The sequence below is a fragment of the Colletes latitarsis genome, chromosome 11, assembly GCF_051014445.1.
Source record: "Colletes latitarsis isolate SP2378_abdomen chromosome 11, iyColLati1, whole genome shotgun sequence".
NCBI classification, from domain to species: domain Eukaryota; kingdom Metazoa; phylum Arthropoda; class Insecta; order Hymenoptera; family Colletidae; genus Colletes; species Colletes latitarsis.
Genome location: NC_135144.1, coordinates 17753851 through 17777810, shown reverse-complemented (window position 1 = coordinate 17777810; position 23960 = coordinate 17753851). Strand labels below are relative to the sequence as shown.

General features: G+C 35.4%; 3 protein-coding genes across 7 annotated transcripts; all 3 read right to left on the bottom strand.

The window, feature by feature from the left end:
• Positions 1-45: 45 nt before the first annotated feature.
• Hyd (E3 ubiquitin-protein ligase hyd) lies at positions 46-16996 on the bottom strand. Of its 4 annotated transcripts, XM_076778935.1 has the most exons (38): positions 16567-16996; positions 15260-15460; positions 14855-15167; positions 14560-14768; positions 14322-14485; positions 13867-14066; positions 13526-13794; positions 13281-13435; positions 12930-13199; positions 12254-12367; positions 12001-12182; positions 11808-11925; positions 11585-11739; positions 11107-11392; positions 10874-10990; positions 10609-10782; positions 10394-10526; positions 10084-10306; positions 9705-9943; positions 9502-9626; positions 9057-9292; positions 8497-8660; positions 8084-8415; positions 7530-7938; positions 6775-7123; positions 6200-6416; positions 6077-6115; positions 5392-5624; positions 4544-5047; positions 3733-3915; positions 3215-3586; positions 2958-3143; positions 2722-2844; positions 2436-2645; positions 1948-2306; positions 1410-1616; positions 602-980; positions 46-420 (listed from the first exon to the last, which is right to left on the bottom strand). In XM_076778935.1, exons 1-38 carry the CDS (start codon positions 16626-16628, stop codon positions 208-210), a joined length of 8424 nt encoding a protein of 2807 aa, XP_076635050.1. In that variant the 5' UTR covers positions 16629-16996; the 3' UTR covers positions 46-207. The 4 variants fall into 4 exon arrangements, with proteins under 4 accessions (XP_076635050.1, XP_076635048.1, XP_076635049.1 ...); XM_076778933.1 differs by having other exon boundaries at positions 6077-6416; XM_076778934.1 differs by having other exon boundaries at positions 6077-6416; positions 10615-10782.
• An 884-nt stretch (positions 16997-17880) lies between these two features.
• On the bottom strand, positions 17881-21235 carry LOC143347384 (mitochondrial import inner membrane translocase subunit TIM44). 2 transcript variants are annotated; one of them, XM_076776485.1, is made up of 8 exons: positions 21172-21220; positions 20860-21009; positions 20533-20697; positions 20071-20316; positions 19799-20003; positions 19502-19650; positions 19062-19425; positions 17881-18978 (listed from the first exon to the last, which is right to left on the bottom strand). In XM_076776485.1, the coding sequence occupies exons 2-8, from the start codon at positions 20875-20877 to the stop codon at positions 18731-18733; spliced, it is 1395 nt and encodes a 464-aa protein (XP_076632600.1). In that variant the 5' UTR covers positions 20878-21009; positions 21172-21220; the 3' UTR covers positions 17881-18730. The 2 variants fall into 2 exon arrangements, with proteins under 2 accessions (XP_076632600.1, XP_076632602.1); XM_076776487.1 differs by lacking the exon at positions 20860-21009 and having other exon boundaries at positions 21172-21235.
• Positions 21236-21286: 51 nt separating this feature from the next.
• Positions 21287-23359, bottom strand: LOC143347420 (uncharacterized). Its single transcript, XM_076776556.1, has 2 exons — positions 22891-23359; positions 21287-22786 (listed from the first exon to the last, which is right to left on the bottom strand). Exons 1-2 carry the CDS (start codon positions 23100-23102, stop codon positions 21427-21429), a joined length of 1572 nt encoding a protein of 523 aa, XP_076632671.1. The 5' UTR covers positions 23103-23359; the 3' UTR covers positions 21287-21426.
• Between the last annotated feature and the right edge of the window lie 601 nt (positions 23360-23960).

Sequence of the window (23960 nt, the reverse complement as noted above, 5' to 3'; positions counted from 1 at the left end):
TTTTTCAATAAGAGAAATCAGAATTCATAATTACACCTTATAAATTTATAAATGTTATAAATTTTTTTCTAGGAAGGAAAAAAATAACAACATACAACTTTTTTTTCTTATATCATTATCAGTAATGTGACTTCCTTTTAGGGCTATTGCGCACAAACATGGTCACAAAATATATATATATATATCTATATATATATATATATATATTCATACAAATCCAAAGTTCTTTGTCTTGATAGCAAGAAGTAATTTATGTCTTAATATGTGACGAGAGCTGTACAATGGAACGTATAGTCGAGAGATACATGTATTTGCAGTTGGTAGATGAGCATCGTCTGCTGGCCGTAATGTTACACTTGGCATCGGTTGAAAACCATCTTCGCTCGCTGGTAATGCTGGCGATCCGGTCCAAAAGTACACCTATAATACGATAATAGAAAAAAAAAAATACAAATTGCACAATTTGTAATCCATTGTATTAAGGTCATCCCATAACGTCGAGCTGAATTTTGTACTAGAATTTAAATATCTCGAACATTGTATTGAATTTTCTGAAAAAACCTTTCTCATTCAATAACTCCCACTCTGCACCAATCCTTACCAAATCTTGTCGTTCGGTGTGCGACATTTTTTCGACGATGGACCACAACCACCGCTTGAATTTCGCTAATCTATCCATGGATTCTCCTGATTCGTCGTTGAATGCGGTATACGATATCAACACGGAAACGTTAATATCACCGACGCCATTTAGAAGGAGCCTCAAGTCCTCTGAAGTTAAGCCATCTAGGGCTCCTTCAGGAAGTACATCGAACACCCCTTCTCTCATCGCGTGCAATGCTTTTTCTTGTACTTTAATCATACGCACTTCCGCATACTTTCGCACGTAATCGTAAACGTTACTTGCCGTCACTACCATGTCACGGCCGTTAGGTAAGAGTTCATACGATCCCCCTCCTTCCTCGGGACACAAGTCAATACTGAAATAGACGAAACGTGTCGTAAGCAATTGGTAAGATCCATTTTAAGAATATTTGTATCTTTTAAATTGTGCAATTCTTCTACCATTATTTTAACACGTTGACTGTCTGACCAAATTCGTGAAATTTTCTACGAGATCAACATTTTGTTTTTAAACAATTGGATGATATATAAAATTTTTCATGGTACTTATTTTTGTAACCATAGTTGAAATTCATGGGTTCTGTTAAGATTCATTCCTCTTAGCCTTTTGACTGCGAACAGTACTTGTGGGCGCTCAATTAATCACTTTTCTGATGAAGATGATATCAAAATCGTCCACAGTCAGAAGATTAATATCTCTCCATAAGAACTTATTTTTTTTTTAGTTTCCGAGTAACGTAACGATCAACGTGCTAACAACGAACTTCGTAAACATTAATAGTCACCTGAACATAAGATCGAGAGCAGAGAATAAACCGTTACTGTCCTTGGTTTCGGAATCGATAACGAGTTGTCTCAGGCTTTCATAAATTACAGAGTCGAAGAATGCAAGGTCGTGGAACCGTATTGGCCTCCCAAGAATGTATTTTATCACGTGACGATTCAAAAATATCGGGCACAGTTCGTTTTGCAACAAACACAATCCTATAAGTCTGCAGAAGAAATGTTATTGATTAGCGTTTCAAGATTGTTAAGTTAGTTCTATTCTTATTACTCTTTTTATTATAGATTACGATGTTGAAAGTATTGCAAAGGACACGATATACAGTAACTATAATTCGTATTATTGGCTTTCGTAACCAATTTAGTAAATAAATCTGTTTGAAATTATCGCGCGTAAACTGTAGAAACGACAGAAATCGAACCAAGTATTTTCACCTTAAAACTGACTTAAGTTTTTTTGAGATATTTAAATGTGAAATTGTTAAATGGATACCATGTACGCGTGAAATTGAGGATCGTTCTTTTTATCTTATTACCAACCTGCCCACGTTTCTGAATGCGTTCAATCGTTCGTAGCTAGCCCTTCCTTGCCGCGGTGTATAGAAACCCCTCTTCCCTGGCGAATAGAAAAGAGGAGCATTGTCCTCGGTGTCGTCCAAAATGCTGTTTTCTATTTTTTTCTTATTAGCTCCGCAGCGTGCTGTTAAACTGAATACGTCCAGATCTAGCAGTGCTTCACTTGCTAAGTCCTGAGTATGACTATAAATCAATTCGTATGCTTCCTCTACTTTTTGCCGCAAAGCGTCTTCCGAAGCCAATAACATCAATAGCTGCGCGGGTGATAGCTCCAGCAACATACCAGTTATTTTTTCAGCTAACGCGGGTCGTAATGTGAAGACCTGAATAAGGTAACAGCGTTATAAACACAACGAACTTCTTCAGCAAACGTTACATAATCTTACATTAATTTTTTATATCTCTAAAAATAATGTAAGCAAAGCTGGGGCGTATTATTTAGTACTACGAACTTTTGGGTATAATCTGTCCCCGAGTTGTTGTTGATGCATGGTCAAGTGATCGTTAATTGGGTGACTAACAGGTAACGGATGGGAATTAGAGGACGAGCTACCAGGTCCGGAACTACTGCTTCCTTCGACAGAGCCAGATGGATGAAAAGAACGAGCTTCAAAAGACAACGCTCTACGTGTCTCGCGACATTTTCCAGAAGATCGAAGATTCTAGAATAAAGCAGATCACGTGAATAAAGGATTCAAGAAAATCATCGTTCGCGTCTATTGCTGGAATTATACTCACTTGTCGTCTTAGATCACGATCACGATCTCGACTTTTTAGTTTTTGAAGAACGTTGTATTGTGTATATTTTGATCCCACTTGCGCCGCTTCGAGATTAGGCAGTTTTTCATTTGCGAGCAATGCCTGTAGAGAAAAGTTATAAACGAGTATAAACACTGGTACAACTTCAAATTAAATGCTTTTATTTAAATGTTATAATCGCAGCAATATCGAATTTTGTTTTAAACGTTACAAACCTCTGCGATTGCAGTATAAAAGCTTCTAGTAACTCCGGAACCTTCGCCAGGCTCGTCCTTGAAAATCACTTTAACACGATTCACTGCTAATGGCGGTGTGTTGGAGGCGCGCCTATTATATAAATTGTATTGTGTATTTAATTCCTTCATTGTTTGTACTAGTAACTGAGTTCTGTCTCGTTCGACCTTAAACAGAAGATGTGTTTATTGCCAGACAGTATTTCTATGAGGGGGTCTTAGAGATTGCGATTAATTACTTTCAACAGAGTAATATCTTTTTGTTGAGAATTTCGAAGCTTCTCCATATCCCTACGGAATTTCGCTTCTTTTACCGGGAATCCGCCCAATTCGGATACAACCGAGCCAGCTTCCAAACCAACATCCTCCATGAAAACGCGTCCAAATAAGTCAAGAGACAATCTCCAACGACCCAATAAAATGTTATGCGATATATTTGTCCCAATCGACGAAACTGCTCTGGCGTTTTCCACCGGACTCGTTTCCACCGTTTCGTGAGCCGATATTTCTTGATTCGAGCCCGCTGGATCGACGTCCTCGGATACATTTTGAGTTTCGACGGTCGACACGACCAACACTTCCGGCGCGCCAGCTTTATTCGTACTTGTTTCCTATAAGATGAATAATAATTCATCCGATACGTTTAACGTGCAAACGATACGCCGATTTAACATTTATTAATATTCTTGTAACATTTGAGTGTTGTTTTTTGTTTGTTTGTTAAAGTTTAATGAAAACAGTCAATTCACATATTTACCGAAACAGTTCCAGCTCTAACAATAACGCTTCTATTCGTTTTACATACATCCTTATTATTTTTGGTACTTCCTGCTGCCTGATCATTTTGATTATTAGTAGAGACTATAATCGGAGCACGATCGATTTGTTCCGCGACAAGCGAATGATTATCGTTCGTGTGATTAAACGATTTTGCCTTCTCCTATAATGTGTAAAATAAATCTATATATTTTATTATTCAAATAGAGAACCATATTTAATTAACTAAGATTATGGTGCCAGGGAAAAAGAAACACAGAAAAATGTATTTCGATTGATTTTTAAATCATCGGTTGTTCTAATGTTAAATCATAGTGCGAGGGATTAGGGTAAAGCGAGAGAGATCGAAATGAATTCGCAATTTACCGTAACTGCATTAGCAATATTTGATCGTAAACTCGCGGCGCAATCTTTTTTAAAAAAAGCTTCTTTCACCAATGCACTAATTTTTGTTTATGTTTTAGATTAAAGTACGTAATTTGTTAAATTCATCGTACCGAAGAGGACTGAAAACTGTGGTCGTAACGTTAATTCGTTAACATGCCTATTAATACTAGATACGTATACACAATGAACCATGTTATTTGATTAGATTAATTTATTCTATTCATTATGAATTTCAACGGAACATTTAGAATCTTCCGTCCAGTAGTAACAGAATAAATTAAACTGTTTGAATCGTGTGGTTCTCCCCGTATTATCGTTTGGTTTCTGAATATGGCAAGTAGATACATACTATTCGTTTAAATGCGAAACTGTTTACCGGAGCTTTCCTATATAAAAGACATTACCGTATACTTCGTAGACGTCGAATCTCCGACCGAAACGGAACCGCGTCTTGCGTCTGTCGATGCAAATGCAGGTCCTTGAATCACTTGGCTGAACGTTGGCGTGACGATATTTTGGCTATCGGCGCTTCGTGCGGATAAACTAAGTCTCGTAGGCAATCCTGCCAGGGGATTCTGATTAGGGCCCGCGTTCGTTGCCGACTGTTTTGGAATACCAAACAGATCCTCGCGCCTTGAATGGGGTTGCAGTAAATGCGGCTGATCGGCCAACGGTAAAGCCTCGCTCATAACAGTGTCGAAGGGATCAAGAGGTGGACAGCCAAGACACAAAGTGGAATCTGATCTTTGTAGGAAGGGATGTTTCCTTCCTTTCGGTGTACTGTTGCTATTATTTCCGGACCCGCAAATAGGAACCTGAAGTAAATCAGGATAATCAACGGAATCTGTCTCCATCGCGGCGGGCACCGGCGAATTATATTCCTCCCCTTCGTCGTTGTCGTTTTCGTCCTGAAACGTTACAAATCGATTAATTCGTGTTCGCGAGCTCTGCCAATCGACAGACAACGGGGGGAAAAATAATACGGCATAGTCTAAGGCGTGCTAAAATGCATTGTATTTAAAAGTTTTCGACCAGCTTATTAATGTTTATTAGACTTTACAAACAACTAAATTAGTTCTTTCGACCCGTCGGTAATGTTTGTTGATCCTCCTCGAAAAAGAAATTTAAATTTTTTTACGCGCGAAATTTTCCTTTTTGAAGATTACCAAACTTGGTCGAAAACATGTAAGTACAATATGCTTTGTGTGCACAAATTCTCGAAACTGCGTAACATGAACAAATGTTTGCAAACCTGGTCGTTCCAACCCGAGTAGTTCGAAGACTCTTTTTGGGTTTCGCCGCGCGACGACATTGGTTCTGAGAGCGAACGCATGTAATACACTAATGCATCGAATACGTAAGCCACGTGTCTCAGAGCAGAAACGTCCAGCACTGGTAAGCTGTCTCTGTGTTCACCATTGTGGGCACGCATTAAGGACAAACAATATGACAAAAATTCACGCCGTGCCGAGTGTACATCACCACCTGAAATAAATATCAATTAGTGCTCTAACTCGGAATAACTTGATTAGCTTAACTAATCAACTGGTGACTGGCGTTTTAAACCTACGTGGTTTAAATAAACAACTTAATGTTCATAAATTACGATATTATTTTTATTTTATTTAGTTGAGGGATTAACTCTAAAAAACTATTAGTTCCTTTTTGCGTGAAGACAGAAAAAATTGATACGGGTATTACAATATTTCAAGTATACAATTTTTCAAGTTGCAGTTATTATACTTGCACAATTAGCTTTCACGTCAACTTTCGAGTTAACGAATATGTTTTATCTAGTAACGAGCTCCGTAAGGAAAAATGGACTCTGTTAGGTGTAGAAGTAAAAAAAATTCCATTTAAAGAACAAGTGCAAGTGCATATTGCAGATGAGATAAACTGGTATTATACGTAACCAATATGAGGTTTATTATACGTACCTTCGCGTTCTCTACTGTTTCGCGAAGGTTCGCCAACGCCTGCAAAACCAACGGTGAGTCTTGTAGAAGCTTGTGGAGTGGAGATATTGGAGCTCGTAGTGATACCACTGCGTTGATTCCGACCTGTATTTGATTGTAATGTCAGCGACAAAGCAGCTGTGTTCAATAAACCAGTGTAATTGTTTCCGGAGAACGTAGGGGCGTTGTTTAATGGATGTTCAGGATGCGTGGGATCTGCACTACGTGTCAGAGATACACCGAATCTTAACTGTGCCTCGGTAGCGTCCATCACTGTCAGTAGCCAATCCCAAGTGGGTTTCAAATGCGCCTCAAGATACATCTACGATTATTGGAAATATTAATGACGCGATAATAATAATTTCAACGATCGCTTTCAGTAAGTTAACCATTACAAGGTAAAATCATTCCAAATATTTTTAATATTTTCCTTTTATAATCTTTGATTCCATTAATTCACATTTTTATTGTCCAACAACATTTTGCAAATCAAATTCACCAGTTTGCAAATCAAGTTTTTTCTAATAAATTATTTACCAATATGTCTGACTTGTTAAATTGTTGTGCAAGTTTAGAAACATTAAAAATGTTTGGTACGACTTTACCTAGTAATAATTAATGCTAAATTTCATGCTCTTTATTAAATTCATTAACGTTTTATTAGACCGCAGTGGCCATACCTGCAAGTTCAACGCATCTTGGTAAGAAATTTCCATCAATCGCGGCAGAAAAGGCGCCAGCGTTTTATAGTCTTGCATCATAACTAAAAGATCGGCTATCTGTCGAATAACAATTCCAAATGCGCGTGCCAGACAACTGGTAGTTGTGCCCATAGTAATGGGTTCTTGTGCGGCTGCAACAGCGGATGCTGCAGCAGTGCGTCTTACAGAGTTAGACTCAATAAAAACCAAATTACTGCCACCTGTTACCCGCAATCCTGATGTACGTGTACTTGATTCGCGATTACGTATCGCCCATTGCATAGAAAGAGGCGCGAGATTATTACGATGTAAATGGCCAGATGAACCACTGGAATAAGGTATCAATATAGTATAGAAGTTCTCATCTGTTAACAATGCCTAAAGATAATTAAACTTATGGTAAGTGTCTGGACTTGTTTTAATCATAAGAATCCTAGAAATGCATTGGTATCGTTTTCCATTAACCAGTTTGAACAATAAGAGCGAATCAGTGACTGTTCTGCAAATTTTGAGCGAAGGTAATCTCAATCTACGAGATAATGTATCATAGTAGTGGTCCATAACGTTCGTTCTGTAGGCCGCAAATTGAAGGAATTTGTTCTGTATTCTTTCTAGTAAGAGCTTGTACGTATTGTAAGTTTTAGAGGCTTTCGTATCTTTGTGACGTCAGGACAAGTTTTAAAAAGTACTTGAAAGTTACTCGAAAAGTAACAAAAGAAATGGCATATTTTTACCTTCGACGCTCCAGTTGCTCATCGCCCATCTGAAAGTCTTCGTTATCCTGTTCGTCAGTTTCTCCCGCCTCGCTCTCGTCGTCTTCTTGTTGGCTCGATTCTCCGGACTCGTCCTCCGGGAACAACAAAATAGACCCCATCCCGCCATCAGAGCCTGCTGTAGCACCAGTCTGCACGCTCCGTTGCGCGGATGCTGCATCTTGATTACTGTGATTGTCGTCGGAGTCAGATTCCGTTTCCGCCTCCGCTAAAAGATCGAGCTCCGCGTCGGATTCGCCATCCCCTGGTTGTTCTTCGCCTACACCTCCTGCGTTGCTATCGATTTCACCCAATGGCTGACCAGCCACTGTCCCGGAAACTCCAGATTCCTCGTGTTCACTTATATCACCATCCACATCCATCGGCACTTCTATTTAAAAAAATGGAAATATACAGGTTTTTATTCAGTTTTTTTTGTCCGTGTATCACAACCAGGGACAAAACTCGGTGTAATACATACAGTATATTTATACTTTTAAGATTAAAATTATTAGACATTATACGATAACGAGTACCTTCGCCACCTTCTGTCTCGTCCATAGCAGAAACGTCTCTAGCGATGGTTATGTTATTATTTCCCTGCTGTGTCTGTAACGTAGGATCTAGAGTTTGGGAGCTAACGCCGCTATGAGGTATCAACGGTTCTATGGAGAACAACTCCTCCGAACCGTTGATCACTTCGATCGCCGAGCTAGTCAATATGAAAGGCGCCGTCGGACGAGCAACGCCCAATCTCACAGGCGCTATCAGAGAATCGGCTGTCTCGCATAATTCCTCGACGGCTAATTTAATCAACGCTTTGAAAACTTTGCGACATTTCATCAGAAGCTGCGAGGCCTGACCAGTGCTAAAACATACATTCAAATGTTAAGTAGAAAACGGAAAGAATACAAAAATTTCAACTTTGTCATTAAAACTTGTTCCGTACCTTCTTCTTTTTGTTATCGGTGCCATTTCTATCGTAAAAATAACAAATATTCGAGCCACGGATCGAACAAATCGACGAGCAACGTTGTTCGCTTCCTCTTGTCGTCCAGGAACAGAATCATTTTGCAATTCTCGTATCAGGGTCGTCAGAAGGGTGTCAAGCATCTACAAGAAATTTAACAAAATATATCGAAAACATAAAATTAAATATTTAAAATGCGATGGAAAGATATTTAAACATCTGTTTTGATAAAGACATTTTATCGAAATATCTGGACCTGGATACTTTCTTTATAAAACATTATTAATTTGATACTAGCATAATCGCGCAAACCCAATTTGATACTATAGCTAACCGACTTTTAAAATATACAACTCAAAATTACTTATATACGTAATTATCTTCTGAAGTAATAGTTTTTCGATATGAATCAGTAAATACGTTTTTATGTAGAATAACCAGCTGGATTAATTAATGTGGAGTAACCAATAAAGGAGCGAAGAAATAATATTAATTTACGTTCCAACGATCGAATTACTGAGCAAAATATTTCAACTTACCTCCGCACTACACTTAACCAAAAGTGAGTGAGTAAATTTGTCAAGTAATGCAGTACCACTTTGTCGGCACAATTGTCCCTGATCTCCAAATAACTGATCGTTGCCATTTACGGTCACCCCTGACATTATCATACACTGAACAGCTGGCCAATCGTTTAACAATCTTTCTAGAGCTTTTCGACTGAAACGAGGAGGTTCCAAGTCATGATCTGGCATGTCCGAGTCCGGACACATACCTGTTTCACATGTGGTCATAATTATTCTGTGACTTTTGGTTAAAATTATTATCGAACGTATAGTATTATCTTGTCATATTTGAAAACCAAATAACAATATATGTAACATTAACAAGCATAGTTTCCAACGCAAGAGATTAACAAAACTTTTGTTGTTAATGCTAAAAATATTATAAATTTGGCGATTATATGCAAAAAGAAAAACTCACCGTCAGAGGACGGTCCTTTACGGCTTGCAGACGTCGACCGCTGTCGAGGTGCCGAACGGCATTGTCGTTGTTCCACTAATTGCCTTCCTACAGTCTGAACCAGAAATAGCAAAATGCTCTCCCCTCTGCGAAATTATAAAAACGATTCGTTATAATTTTATTTATTGCTAGATGTTTCGACGTTTGTATGTTCCCATCCTTACCGCGAATTTATTTTCGTAGCTAGATCAGTATTGACTACCAGACGACACAATAGCTGATAACGAGCACCTTGATGGCCGGCAATCAGAGCGCGACATTTACATTTTTCCCAGCAATCGCAATAAGCTGTAGGAGACGTTACTTTTAATTTACAGTCGTGGCCTCTGTGACACACGCGAGCACATTCTGTACAGCAGCATAATGACCCGATTAAACCGCAAGTTCTGCACTCGAAAATATCCTGAAGAAAAAAAAGAAATAATAATCTTTCGTCAAAGTGAATTTGCAACTGTGTTATGTCGGTTTCTGTATAGCTTTACTGGCATAACGTCGATATGAAAATCATACATATTAAGTCCCTGGTATCCAACGGTATCGTACCTGGTTAATGTGATCAGCTCCAGTCCAAGTGAAGCTACAGGTATCGTTGCAACATGTAACGAACAATGGCGACAAATCTGGATTCGCGTCGAGCGGAAGTATCATAGCGGAACATTCTTTCTGATCTCTTCCGACTCTCTGAATAGTGTCCAATAAGATAAGTGCTGCATGATACGCACGAACGGATACAGCAAGCATCAACGGTGTCTGACCCTGAGCATCCCTATTGACAAACGAATTAAAATATTTTTAGTTTCAAGTATGAAAATAATTCGCACTTGATGAAACACATTATTAACAAGGTAATTACTTTGCCGTGAGTAGTTCTTTCAAATGAGGCGCTAATATGTTGCTTTCGCACATATACTTTAATATAAGCAACGCGTTGCTTCTTCTTTCAACGGAGTCTATAATATAAGTATTGTTTGACGTAGCTCCGACACCTATAAACAAGAAAATATGCATTTAATTATTTATAATATGAGTTACAGTGGTAAGGAGAAGATAGAAAGGCATTCAATACACTTTTACCTGATTTATTCATCATAGATATACTGGCAGCACCAATACTAAGTAAGCTATCCTCTTCTCCGGACGTGTTATCAAACGCTTCGGGTGGCCAACTTAAAGTTGGAATTGGTTCCTCGATAGGTGCAGACGCGCTGTCGACAGTATTCGACACCAATTCACGCTCGATACCTTTCAAAACGATAAATCAGTTAAAATATATTAGAACTCATGTGGTACATTCGATATTAACCCTTTGCACTTTATAAATTGGATAAAATACCTTGATCGTTTTCTTTGTTAGATGTTGGTGAACACATACTGATACAGGCATGTAAAATATTACGATTACTATCACAACGTTCGGTTAGTATTGCTTGAATTTGTGCTGCATTGTTTTCTATAAAAAAAAAAAAAATAAAATAAAAAAAAAATTTAATAAAATAAAATGACGCATTGTTATATTTTTTTTTTCTTTTCGTCTATACGGCCACAAAATTATACGAGCATACTTACTGTGATCTTGTTCCAAATTACAGAACACCTGTTTTACACTATCGTAGTCGCACCTTAGTATACGCGGCATTAGTAAAAGGTTATCAAATGCTAGAGCAATAACCGCTACTTGATTTTTCATATTGGTCGAATTCGAACAACTTGGTATGGGAATGGTTGAAGCACCAATGCAAATTACCGGAACTAAATCTAACCAATTCGGATCGCGTATAGCCTCGGCACAGTCTTTTACCAACGGATATATCGTATTATTTCCATCTCTAAGGATCATAGAGCATTCGATATTCTGTAATATAAATACATAATGTATATCTATGCAGTCTAAAATAAAACTATTACGGTTCTACCGATGTATAGGGTATGCTGCGAGGTTTTTTCGCTAAACTTCGAAAAATTTAATCTAGAGAATCTACAGATTAAGTTTTCACGATTTAGCAGAAAAACCAAAGGGATAACCTGTATAATCGCGAAGGTATACCTCTCCTGCGCTTGTAAGATGGATATTTTGAGGCTGAAGTCCCAAAAATGATGATATATCTGACGGAATATAGCAATCTTGCACGTATCTACCAGTACTCAAATTATACACGGCGTAACTTAATTTGTTCCCACTTTTCACTATTGCATGGATACCTATAAATAATCAATTGCTAAAAAATACTATCGATCAAGATCATCGGTAATTAGGCTCAACGTTCTACCTCTTCCATCCGTAGCAATGGTTAAAATACTATCGTTTGATCCTTCGACAATGTTTACTCTTCTGGGAGTTCGTTGGAAACAATCCGGAGCTCTTGGATTCATAGATGACTTGATTACCTACGGGCGCGATTATATTTTATTATATTTATATCTATACAAACATAAAAATCGACTAGCAACCATTTAATTTACCTGCAGCTCGTCTTTTCTTAACAATCTACAATCGGCTAATAATTTGATCGATTCTTCAGCCGTCAAATCCTTAAAATCTGACGTATTAAAGTCCTTTTCTTTAATTTCTTTTTCCTTTTCTTTCGAATCCTTCGAGAAGAACTTCACGGCAACGTAACAACCGTCAACTTTTATAACTTTACCTGCGCATTAAAAATGATAAAATATAACGCAATCTCAGAAATGCTGCCATTGCTAGTTGCAAAATACGTACCAATGGGTACAGTTTTAACATCTTCTACAAAAACAACGTCTTTTAATTGCCATTCCTCCTCGTCTTTACGTTCAGACTCTCCCTCGCTTCGAGGTGCAACCCGTTTTTGTCTCTCTATAGAATAACAAAATTTGAATTATCAGATTCAATGCAAATAACGCATTTAACCATGTAAAGGCTTTAAAGGCATGCTACATACTTTTTACTTATTGAACATTATTAATATTCTATCAGTAAGTATTCCCAACCCAATTATTTTTATTTTAACCAAAATAATTTATAAGAGAACGATGTTGCATACGTATTTAACGTGGCACTTTTTTTTAGAGACAAGCCTATCAAAGTGACCATTTTTAACAATTTTTGTGCCTGTCTATAAATAAAAGACAATAAACAGAAACATAAAATCATCTTTATTTAAAACGTTAAAATGTTTAAATAAAGTCCATTAAAAAAATGTAAATAAATTTATTTTATATTACTAATATTACTTTTTAAATTCGATACCGTCGGCCTTTGGGGCACGATATAGCGCTTAACACGTTAAAAACAATTTGGTTAGTTCTGTAATAAAAAAAAAAAAAGAAAAAAAAGAAAATTCCCTAAAGATACTCTTTTATTTGTTATCGCGGTGTTCCACCTGTTCCCCCTTGAACAAATTATATGAAATTCTTACTGTGACTTGTTGTGATGCTACCAGTGTCACTACATGTGCTTGAAGCTGGTGAAGGTGGTGGAGGCATATCGAGACGATCAGCAGTCTCTTTATGATTTGTCTTATTGATAGTACCAGTTCCACTATTTCCGCTGGTTTCGCGTTTGTCTCCGTTAGCACTAGGTAGATGACTTCCAGCTGGCAATACTTTAAATCTGCAAGTAGATTCTAAATTCCAAGCTGCTGCTAATAATTGTCCTACTTTTGGAACTCTGTTGGCAATTGTGAAGCCTGAAAAAAAATATCCGTTTGATATTTGACGCTGTATAATTTTTTTTTTTTTTTTTTGATCGTTCTTAAACGACAACTCACCTATTGCGCCAGGTTGATATATAGGACTGTTCTTCATACAAACATGCGTGCCATAACTAATATCATTCGACGATACTGTCGACGGCCTATGCTTGCGCGACTTAGCCTTATATTTTTCCCACAATTTCTTACGCTGCGCGAAAGGTAGCACACCCCTACGAGGAGAAATGTACAATTATATTTACGTAATTGTAACATTAACATGAAACTCGTGGCACGAAATAATTGACAAAATGTCAACCTACCACCAATATAGCGCGCCACTTTCAAGTCTAGCAACCGTATACAAAGCACAAGTGTGGAGCGATACTATTTTGTCCAATGTAAATTCAGTAAAAGTTTGAGCCGGATGTTCTAAACGGGAAGCAACATGCCCCAGGAGTTCGTCAAGCCAAGTAGCTACTTTACCACTCTCAGTACTGACAGAACATCGAATTGCCGTGGCAGATATGTTAACTATCTTCTCTGTTGTTATTGCTAGCCACTGAGCTTTCGGATGATGTATATTTGTGTTCTGAAATAAATGTGTGTTTATTAATGTTTTGTTTCGAAGACTCGAGAAGACTTTTCTTTCATAATTAGGTACCTCTGGATCTTTGTACGGTTCAGATTCTGACCATTTCCACTGATACAATTGACCACCAGCGGAAACGGCAATTAATTCGCTGTAAAGCGAAGCGATCTGTACAAAACGAGGAGCAGGATCGCTGCTACGTTCGTGCCACCATTCTAATTCCTCTGATATCCATAATGGACTTTGAGAAGCTAACTCCTTCTTTTTGTTGTCTGATACAATTTATACAAAAATATAATTAAAATTTACACAACTACAATTCAAAATATTCGTAAAATTCGATCTAAACGTATTCTTTGAATTTCTACTAAAATATAGAACACTAGAAGAAGGTAAATTATTCTTTTCGTATTGATCCTGCCAAGTAAAAACAAATTCCAAACACACGTGTAAAGAGATTTTATTATACAGGATACCCTCTATATTTAAATCATAACGAGCAACCGATTCATTAATTAAAGTTCTACCAGATTCTTTTTCCCATGAGTCTTTAAGCGCTGTTTCCAACCAACGGCGTGGCCCACAATATTGACGATCTCTCCATCTGCTGAAACTATCGCGATCTCTATCCCGTTCAGATGTGCGTTCACTTTCTCTATCATTGCCTATTCTGCGCGAAGAATTTCCACGACTAAAACAATTACATAGACGTTTAAGAATCGTCCCATTTATTGAATAGATAAAAACTAATGGGGAAATAATCACTTTCTCATTCCTGTATACCCAAACATGTCTTCGGAGAACATAGAATCTGCATCAATTATGACAGAATGTTCATTGAATGAACCACCATCTAGCAAAGATATAAGTTCTTCCGGGACGTATGTATCCGCCGCATCTTCTGCATCATCACCTTCTTCATCGTCTCGTGATAGTAAATTATTTACTGCTAAATTTACATCTAAATTTGTACGCTATAAAACATATATAACGATATTACGCCAACTTTACTGTATAAATAACATATTACATGTTCAATGATAATCGTGATAGAACAAACCTGCAATTCTCTAATAATAAGATTGCGACTTTTTCCTTGCAAAACTACTTGAGCCTGCGAGATAAGGTCTTCTGGTACAAACGGTGCAGGCACTGGTGCAATGGGACGTGAACTGCTACTAGTTCCACCTCCCATAATTACACCCGGAGGAGGGCCTACCCTACTTCCAGTGCCACTTCCTCCGCTGCTACCACCACGAGAACTACCGCGCATAATTCTTGCACGTGTTCTAGACATTCCTCTACCTCCACCTCCACTATTTCCACCACCGTTTGATGCTGAATTGGAGTTTCCAACATGATTCTTACTGATGCTACAATAACGATACAAAATTACATGTCATTTTTAAGAAAATTTTTTCCTTCTATATCTCTTCCTTAGAATTTCTCATTTATTACAACGCACTTTCTATTTGGTTCGTTTTTGCTTAAGTCCAACCTGTCCGACAATACTGTAAATGCAACTCTGCAAACTTTATGGTCTTCTGTCAGAAGAGCAATATGTGTTGGTCCAACAACAATACGTTTCACAGAAATTTTTAGTCCACTAAATGCTGGTAACGTTACAAATCCATATCTATTGATCTTCTCTGCCACTTCCTTTAACCTAAAAGAATTCACATTCAAATTGGATTAAATTATAATTAGAATTGTACCATACTAAACAAAACTAACTACTAAATTTAATAAGAACGAATGTTTATTCGCGCGCATAAGCTACATTCAGGTTATGTCAGTCCAATCTATATACATAATTATATACTATGATAAATGATGGAAATGGTTTCTTTAATTTTGCAACTTAAATGTTACATTACATAACGACAAAAATAATAATAATCGAAACACAATCATTTCGACAATACCGCAAAATGTAAATATAAATTTTTATTAACAGTACAAATTAATATATCACAATTTTGCATTTTTGTTTCTAATAAATTATAATAATGCAATTAAAAAATTAGTATCGTTAAAGATATTATTAATAATCTGTAACATATATACTTATATATATAGTATATATACTGTTATGTGTATATATATACATATATATAACAGAATAAAAACATAAAATAATGCTGTATTAAAGATCATTCAAACGTAGAAAGTATAATATACGAAACGTAAAAAAGAAAAAAATAAAACATTACGTTACATCGTGTAAGAACAAAATAACGTATTAATAATTGAAACGTGTAATCATGACTCATGTGCACGATACATTTGTCGCAAACGATCGTATTTCACAGAAGATAATTCTTCCTACCACGATTCGAGAAAATCGAATTTTTTTTTCGTAACCTACAGGTGCAATGAACAGAGCAAAGACAAAGAGAGTAAAAAAAGCCATTCGGACAGTTAAATCATGCCTGCGGAACTTTTAATTACGTTCAGCAACGTCGAGGAATTCCGAAAACCCGTGCGCACGATGGTTGTACGTAACGATGTGACAACAAACTTGTACAACTCCCCAAATGGTTCTTAGAAAATCGTTTTGCACCGTTCGTTCGAAGTCAAGCATCCTCGCAATAAGATATAGCATCGATTGGAAAAAAAAAAATAGAAAACGTATGCCAGCCGTAACCAGCGAGCAATATACCTAGTAACGATTCACGAACGAATCGTTTCGATACGTAGAAGAGGAGAGACAGACGTACCGAAATGATAGATACATTAATGGGAAACCGATAACGAATACGTTCCTCTTACCTATCGTTCAATTGATCGTCGGTTCCGGGTAACGGATGCACGACGAAATGTATCGACGTCATATTACCGGCGATTAAACGTATTCAAGAGGCCAGGATGTCGTTTTAATAATTCTGTACACACAATTTCACCACACCGTCGAAACGATATTCGGCCATGTTTCTGAGGAAACAACCAGTTACGTGTTCTCGAACGCGAACGAATTGCGCTGATGCTCCAAAGTATTCGTAAATGCACCGAATCGTTTCGGTTACACGGGCGTAGATATCGTATACGGCGCACGCGAGACAAAATTTTTTGCGAACCAAAATATCTATGCGGATAGGCCGTTTTTTCCCCTCGTTTCTTTCATGTAACTGCCACTGACTTTGGTCGAGACGTTTCTACTACGTTCGCGTAGCGGTGTTACGGATCCTCAAATATGTATTATGGCGGCTCCACGCAAATGGCGACCTTTATCTTGGTGTCACTTTCCGCGATATGTGTTAGAGACGAGACGAATCGAAGAATTTATGCGATGGAATGAACGCATTAGTTTACACAGAGCTCATTTTCAATTCGCGGAAGAACACGTACTTTTAAGTCTTATTTGGTAATTTTTTTTTTCAAAGAACCGTACAACTTTTTTTTTTCGTTGGAATTTCTTACGCATATTTAGTGATTTTTGTGAAACGCGTAGAAATTTTTTCGAAGTAAAATAATTATAATTGGCCATTCTGAATGTTCTAAAACGTAGTAGAAATAAAGGATCATGGGTCGTTTTGTAATTTTCATGGTTTCAGCCATTTTACAAATTTAAAATGAAAAATGAAGTAAAGATTCTTAATTAGGATGAGTTTGGTCATAGCAAGTACTAAAAATAAATTTTAGTAAATTAATATTTACTTATCGCTGCAAAGTCGTCGTCTATTCGCCACAATTCTTTTTTTCTTAACATTAAATAACAATTGTTACACATCTGTTTTAAGCTCTCGTAAATGTTTAATGAATATAGATCATGATTTTTAAAAACAAAAACAAAAAATGTTAAACAAGACGAATGAAATTTCTATTGCCAAAAAGGCAAATGTACATAAAATGAAATTTTAAGAGAAATTTTCAAGTATAATTCTATTTCTTTGTATTGTTTATAAACATGCTGGTGTCAATTACATTTATAATGTTGAAATTTTGTTTCTATTTAGAAATGAATTTCTTTTTACTTTTTATATAAGTTCGTTTATACATAGAAAAAAAGAATATTTTTTGTCTTTTTTTATTAAGATGTTTATTGTAGTTTAAAAACGAGTGACTTTAGTTTTATATATTACAATCTTTAAAAAATAATTGATAATTTTATTAATTAGCTATGCGCTGTACACTGTAATGCTATACACATGAACTTGTACATATGTACAATTATACACAATATGACTTCAACTATCGACGAACTTTTTATGCCTAATGCATACCTTTGTTCAATTGTAAAATGTTCGCATATTTTCTTTGTTTAGTACTTAACTTAAAATATCCACGGCGAAAAGATATTTGGCGTTCGGTATAAATTGTTATATCTCATATTACTCGACATTTCGATGTCAAGATTTGAATATATACAGAGACAATTTTACTAAAATTTGCAATATTCGCGCATGTCAAATCGTGTACATGCGTAAAACTATGAAACATAGTTAAATAATTACATTAGTATTCAATTAGCTGTTCCGATACAGACAGCTAATGAACCTAAAAACGATTATAAGTTATAATGTACATTTTCTAACACAAATGATAAACGATAGTATCGTTCAAATATATTAAAAAAGTATCATGATAAAATTTAGAAAAATAAATTTTTCACTTTCATTAAGCGATTATAACGTAACTTATTTTTATTTTCTATTTCTCTAGAACGATCAAAACACTTTGCAGACTTTATAAAATTTCTATAGCTTAAACTACAGATCCTGATTGAACATAATTGTTCCATTAAAGTAATGAAAGTTGGCATTCATCCCTGATAAACTAATGTACACATTGTAAATTCTAATTGGGATCATTCTCGTCAATACAATTGAACTGAAAACAATAATAAAACACGTCTCGAGTTTTACGTATTTTCCAGTCACGTATTCAAGTTAATTTTTGTTAAGTTTCAACTAAACTCACGAGCAAGCTATATACACTATACAAATTGTTCTGTACTATTAGCATTAAGATCAAGCAAGCGCCACGCTGATTTTGGATTAAGTTCCGTAGGATCACGACATAATACCCAAACATAATTAACACGCATTACTTTCTCAGGATCCCCTTCTACGACTTTATTCTTAGCGTCCCTCACGCACATAATCTGCTGACACTGAAAGCTGATCATTAAAACTGGCCCTTGCTCCATTATTTTACCCATTATTAAATCCACATTGTTAATGTCTGAAATTGAACATATTTTATTTCGTACGTAAAAACGATATCGGATGAAATGAATAAAATGTGTATACAAAATATAAATATACCTAGAATTTTGCTGTCCAAGTGATATCCTAATTTTTCAACTTGTAGTAACGGTTGTGCTAATAAATTATACGGAATTTCGTGGCACCAGTCTTTTAATATTTCAAGATTCCCCCTTACCATTGCTTCAAGAATGTTTGGTATAATATCTACCTCGCAGTCTCTCAAAAACTGAACTCTGTCAAAGTTCGGATCCAGTTTACAAATTTCTGTCAACGTTTCTGAAAGTTCCGTTTTTTGAAACAGACCACCCATTATATCTGTAACTTTCTCTGTCAACAGTCTAGAAGCACGAATTACAGGATTATCTGATTCTTCGTATTTCATTTTCCAGTCCAAAACTTTATTCACATATGGATTTTTATCCTTTAAAAAATATAATTATCTAATATGAATGATTCGATCAAAACATAATATAATGATAGTGCTTTAATGTACACACCTTAAAATTTTGCCACGATTGGTAAAATTTCGAATCTTTGTGTAATTCAACGCCCAATGCCTCCTCGTTTGGCGCAACACATCTATCATCTGCAGTCTCTAATACATCTTTTCTTTTTCTTAATTTTTTAGGCGGAACGTAAACTCTTCCTGCAGTGTAAAAAAAAAAATATTCTACATTCAAATACAATTTTATACAGAGTGAACAATATTACTCGATCGCCGTAATTATTTCCGAACCAGAAACAAATAAGTTGATCACGTTATATTGTTTAGCTGGGACGTTCATTTGATGTACCATGCATTCCTTGATGATCCAGCTCTTCGCGCACAGCTTCTGCAGTTTGTGTTATTGTTTGAAACGCGCTTGTTTTACCTAAAGCTTGACTTTTCTCAGTGATTGTTTCCGCTGCCCCTTTTGCGGATTTTGTTATCTCTTCGCCGAACTGTCCAGCTTTCTTACCTAATTCTGTCTTACTAGCTTCCTCAAGAACTTCTTGTACCTGCGCAATCAAATTTAGCCGATGCTTATAATTCTCGCCAATGAACGAAAAATATTTTTATTCTTACCTTTCCTTTCAAGGAGTCTAATTTCTCTTTAAGAACTTCGGAACTTTTGCTTGCCTCCGACTCGACTGCTTGAAACTTTTGTCTCGCGGATTTTAATGCATCCGACTGTTCAAGTTTTTCTGCTTCTTCTCTAAATTTTTTCAAGGACTCTTTCATTTCTTTATTTTTTTGCATCTCTTGCTTGATATTTTCAAGAAATTGAGAGAAGAAGCTAGGTCTTCGTGCTGGATTGGAATATAATCGAATCTAAGAAAACAAATTATTAATTGCATATAAACATTGTTTTAGTTAAATATTGCAGAAAGAGCTTAAAATTTAGGCATTCCATAAAGCCAAACTACTGTAACAATAATTGTTTAAAATGCATATATGAGCATACACCTTACATTTATGATTTACCCTGAACACATATATGCATTGATCATTACCAAAGGATTAATAACATCATGAAACAAAACTTACCGATAAACCTTGTATGTCCGTCGTTTGTGGTAATTGTAATTGTACCAACATGTTATAGGTACGTAACATTGAATGATTCGTGAAGCCATTTCCAAATTTCTTTTTAGAGTGTGCAGAACGTGTAATGCCAATAAGGCTGGCTCTACACATTGCAAAATTCTGAAACTACAAAAATACAATTTCATAATTCCATTAAAAACGCAAATCTTCAATACAAATGAGTTGTATTATTATTTATCATTTTCTTTTTTTTGTTATAAATCTATACATTTGTAGAGAGAAATTAATTTTTCATCGTAAGATAAGTAATATTTAAATAATTATTACCACATTACGCGAGTACATTTTTTGACATATAATTATTTAATTTATTGACATTCCCGTACAAAATTCTGATGAAGCAGAATCTGAAGCATTGATTCGAAGAGTCGAAACTTTATGATGCAACGACACGAAAATCGTGAATATAAGAGTTGGCTGAAAGAACATAACCTCTATAGAATACGAGAAATATGACCGGTTTGCAAATAAAATATTATAAATTTACGTATAAGCAAGAAAAAAGTGGCCAAGAACACTTGATTTTGATCCTTCTATGAATGAAAAGTAAACGTTCAGTTAGCAATCAAAATCATTTACCATTTTACGAAAGATTTATCTGTAACGGCATCAAAAATCTTCATAAAATATGCTGCTACTATGAGGACATCTGTTGACAAAAAGTTGAACTTATCCTAGATGAACAATACGTAACATTAGCACATGATGTTTTATTTTTGTATAAAGAATGTACATATTACAACGATTAGATATACATATTTTTACATATAATTCTCCTATAATTCCTTTTAACACTATTAACAATTACAAAGAATTTTATTTCATAAATAACAGTTAATTTTTTAATCCCGGCGTTCTGTACAAAAACTCTCCATCGTCGTCGTAATAGCAGTCCTTTATCCTATAGGTCATACCTTCTTTATGTACATTCTTAGGAATCTTTATAGAGTTTGCATATTTGAACTCTGTATCTATGCTTGTTTTCCATTCTTTTACATAAGTATCTAAAGCATCACGTTCTTTATTCGATGTAACTACTACATTAAAGCAAGTTTTATCTTCGTTAACTGTTAAAGTACTTTCATTAGATGGGATTTTTACAGTGGTAACATTTCTCTCTTCTGTGTCTTGTTTTTTCTCAGCATCATTTACATCAGAAATTATGTCTTTTAAATTTTTGGATTGTAAATATTGTTTATGTGTACTTAATAATTTTATTCCCTCCTCTGGAGATGTTTCATAGAGACTCTTTAATTTCATTTTTATAAAATCATTGTTAATTAATTTATTATCCACTTTATTGTTTTCCTGGTCACCATTGTCTGCATTTGTGAATTTATTTGTTTCTATCATAGATTTTTCTGTAGATTCTTTTTTATTGTCGACTGTAGTAACTTTGTTTTCCTTTGTGCTTGGTTCTTTTGCAGTATTGTTTATATTAGAACTTTCGTCTTTTAAATTTGTGAATTGTATATGTTGTCTATATGTTTGTAATAATGTTATTCCTTCTTCTGGGGATATTTCATATAATTTCTTTAATTTTGCTTTCAAAAATTCATTCAATATTAATTTATTACTCGTTTTATTCTTTTGGTTACTACTGTTTGTATTTGTAAATTTATTTGTTTGTGCCATAGGTTCTTCTATATTTTCCTTGTCCATAGTGATTAATTCTTTCTTGTTTCTGCTTACATCACTTGTACATGAAATTAGCTTCTGATTATTCAAAGGTTGTTCTGTATTTTCTATTTTTGTTATAAAGTTTGAAAACATAGAACTTCGTGGTTTTGGAAATTCCATCTTTGGTGGAATAATATTTTTGAGCAATAATTCTCTATCGGTTAAACTAATTTGCCTATTTTTGAACTTTGTTAAATGCTCGTGCAACTTATCACTTACCACCAATTTACCAATTCTAAAATTCTTCCAATTTTCAATAACGTTACTATCGTATTTTATTGCTCTGTTCATTGATTGTGGTACCCATTTTGTTTTTAAAATTTTTCTTATTGTTTCTGGCAATGCTGGGAAGCTTTCACTTAATTTTTCTGGCGTCCATTCATCTGGATTACTTGCATGTAATTTTTGTATTTGATCCCTGTCGACTAACGTAAGAAAACTTGGCTCTATTTCCTTAAAGTATTTTCTTTTCACCATACGTATTTTCAAAAGCTCTTTCTGTTTCTTTTCTTCTCTAAAAACGATATGTGTTTAAATTAATATAAGATAATAGGGTACTAGAATGTACATTCAGATTATATACAAACTATAATTATTCTATATAATACATATATGTACCTCCAAGGTTCATATCTCGTGTCAAGGTTCGTAAAATCAACTTCATTCAGATCCGTATCATCTTCCATTAATTCATCAGGATTGGTTTCAGTTTCAGTTTTGAAAGTTTCCATTTTTTTTAATTTTATTTGTCCTTTAATGCCAGCAGTTCCGGACGGATATTTACGATACGCTTTATATGTCCTAATTGTCATTAATCTAATATTGTTCATCTTTATATCTATTCCTTTCCTTTTTTAATAATATTTCAAATAATTTACCGTGTTAATACAACACTTTCAACTTATTCGTACTTCATAATCCATGTGAATTATTCATATATATATATATAAATATAAATACAATTTACATTAACGTTGGATCAAAGTCAACGCCAAATATTTCTTGCTGTAAACCACTGCCTTTAGTGACCAAACTTTCTAATTAATCACACAATTAGCACGAAGAGATAGTGTGGCCAGATCTGGCATAATTCAGTGCACCGACGTCGACGTTAGTAACGACGAACTTCCTTAGTGTTTAACGGAGTGGTGAAAAATTTCACTACCTATTCGAATTTTTTTCTCGAAAGTGAGTAGGATTCCGGGGATATGTCTATTCACCAAAAATGATTGTAATTAACCCCCGCAACCGAAAATAATTTTTTTAGAACGATTTGAAAAATTTTTTTTTCGTCGAAAAATTTAGGCACCTACCCCCTGTCGATTTTTCTTAAAAATTCCTTTTTCATTTTTAGTAATTTTGTTAGACGTCCTACAGAAAAGTTGTCTAATACTTTTTTGTAGGTACCCATGAGCTCTACTTCAGAAAAAAGTTTCATTGAAATACATTCACAATTGTAAGAGTTATGGCTGTTTGAAAATTGGACCATTTTTATGGGGTTTTTCTCATTTTGCGGGGTCAAGGACCAACTTTTCAAATATTTTTGCGATTTGTACATATTCCCCACCAAAATACGCGTAGTTTGCTTTTTTAAACATTAAAATCGTCCAATCCGTTCAGAAGTTATGACGTTTTAAAGATTCGCATGAAAATTCGGGCAGACATTTCTGGCCAGAAATTAGATTTTC

Coding starts and splice junctions, on each gene's coding strand:
- Hyd (XM_076778933.1), bottom strand. CDS start 16,628: ATGACGTCGATACATTTCGTCGTGCATCCGTTACCCGGAACCGACGAT. Junction 9,293..9,501: donor TAAAGGACCGTCCTCTGACG/GTGAGTTTTTCT, acceptor CATGTGAAACAG/GTATGTGTCCGGACTCGGAC. Junction 1,617..1,947: donor GCATTCAGAAACGTGGGCAG/GTTGGTAATAAG, acceptor TTTCTTCTGCAG/ACTTATAGGATTGTGTTTGT.
- LOC143347384 (XM_076776485.1), bottom strand. Junction 20,004..20,070: donor TAGACTCCTTGAAAGGAAAG/GTAAGAATAAAA, acceptor TTGATTGCGCAG/GTACAAGAAGTTCTTGAGGA. Junction 18,979..19,061: donor CTTGGACAGCAAAATTCTAG/GTATATTTATAT, acceptor GTTCAATTTCAG/ACATTAACAATGTGGATTTA.
- LOC143347420 (XM_076776556.1), bottom strand. CDS start 23,102: ATGAACAATATTAGATTAATGACAATTAGGACATATAAAGCGTATCGT. Junction 22,787..22,890: donor ACGAGATATGAACCTTGGAG/GTACATATATGT, acceptor TATCGTTTTTAG/AGAAGAAAAGAAACAGAAAG.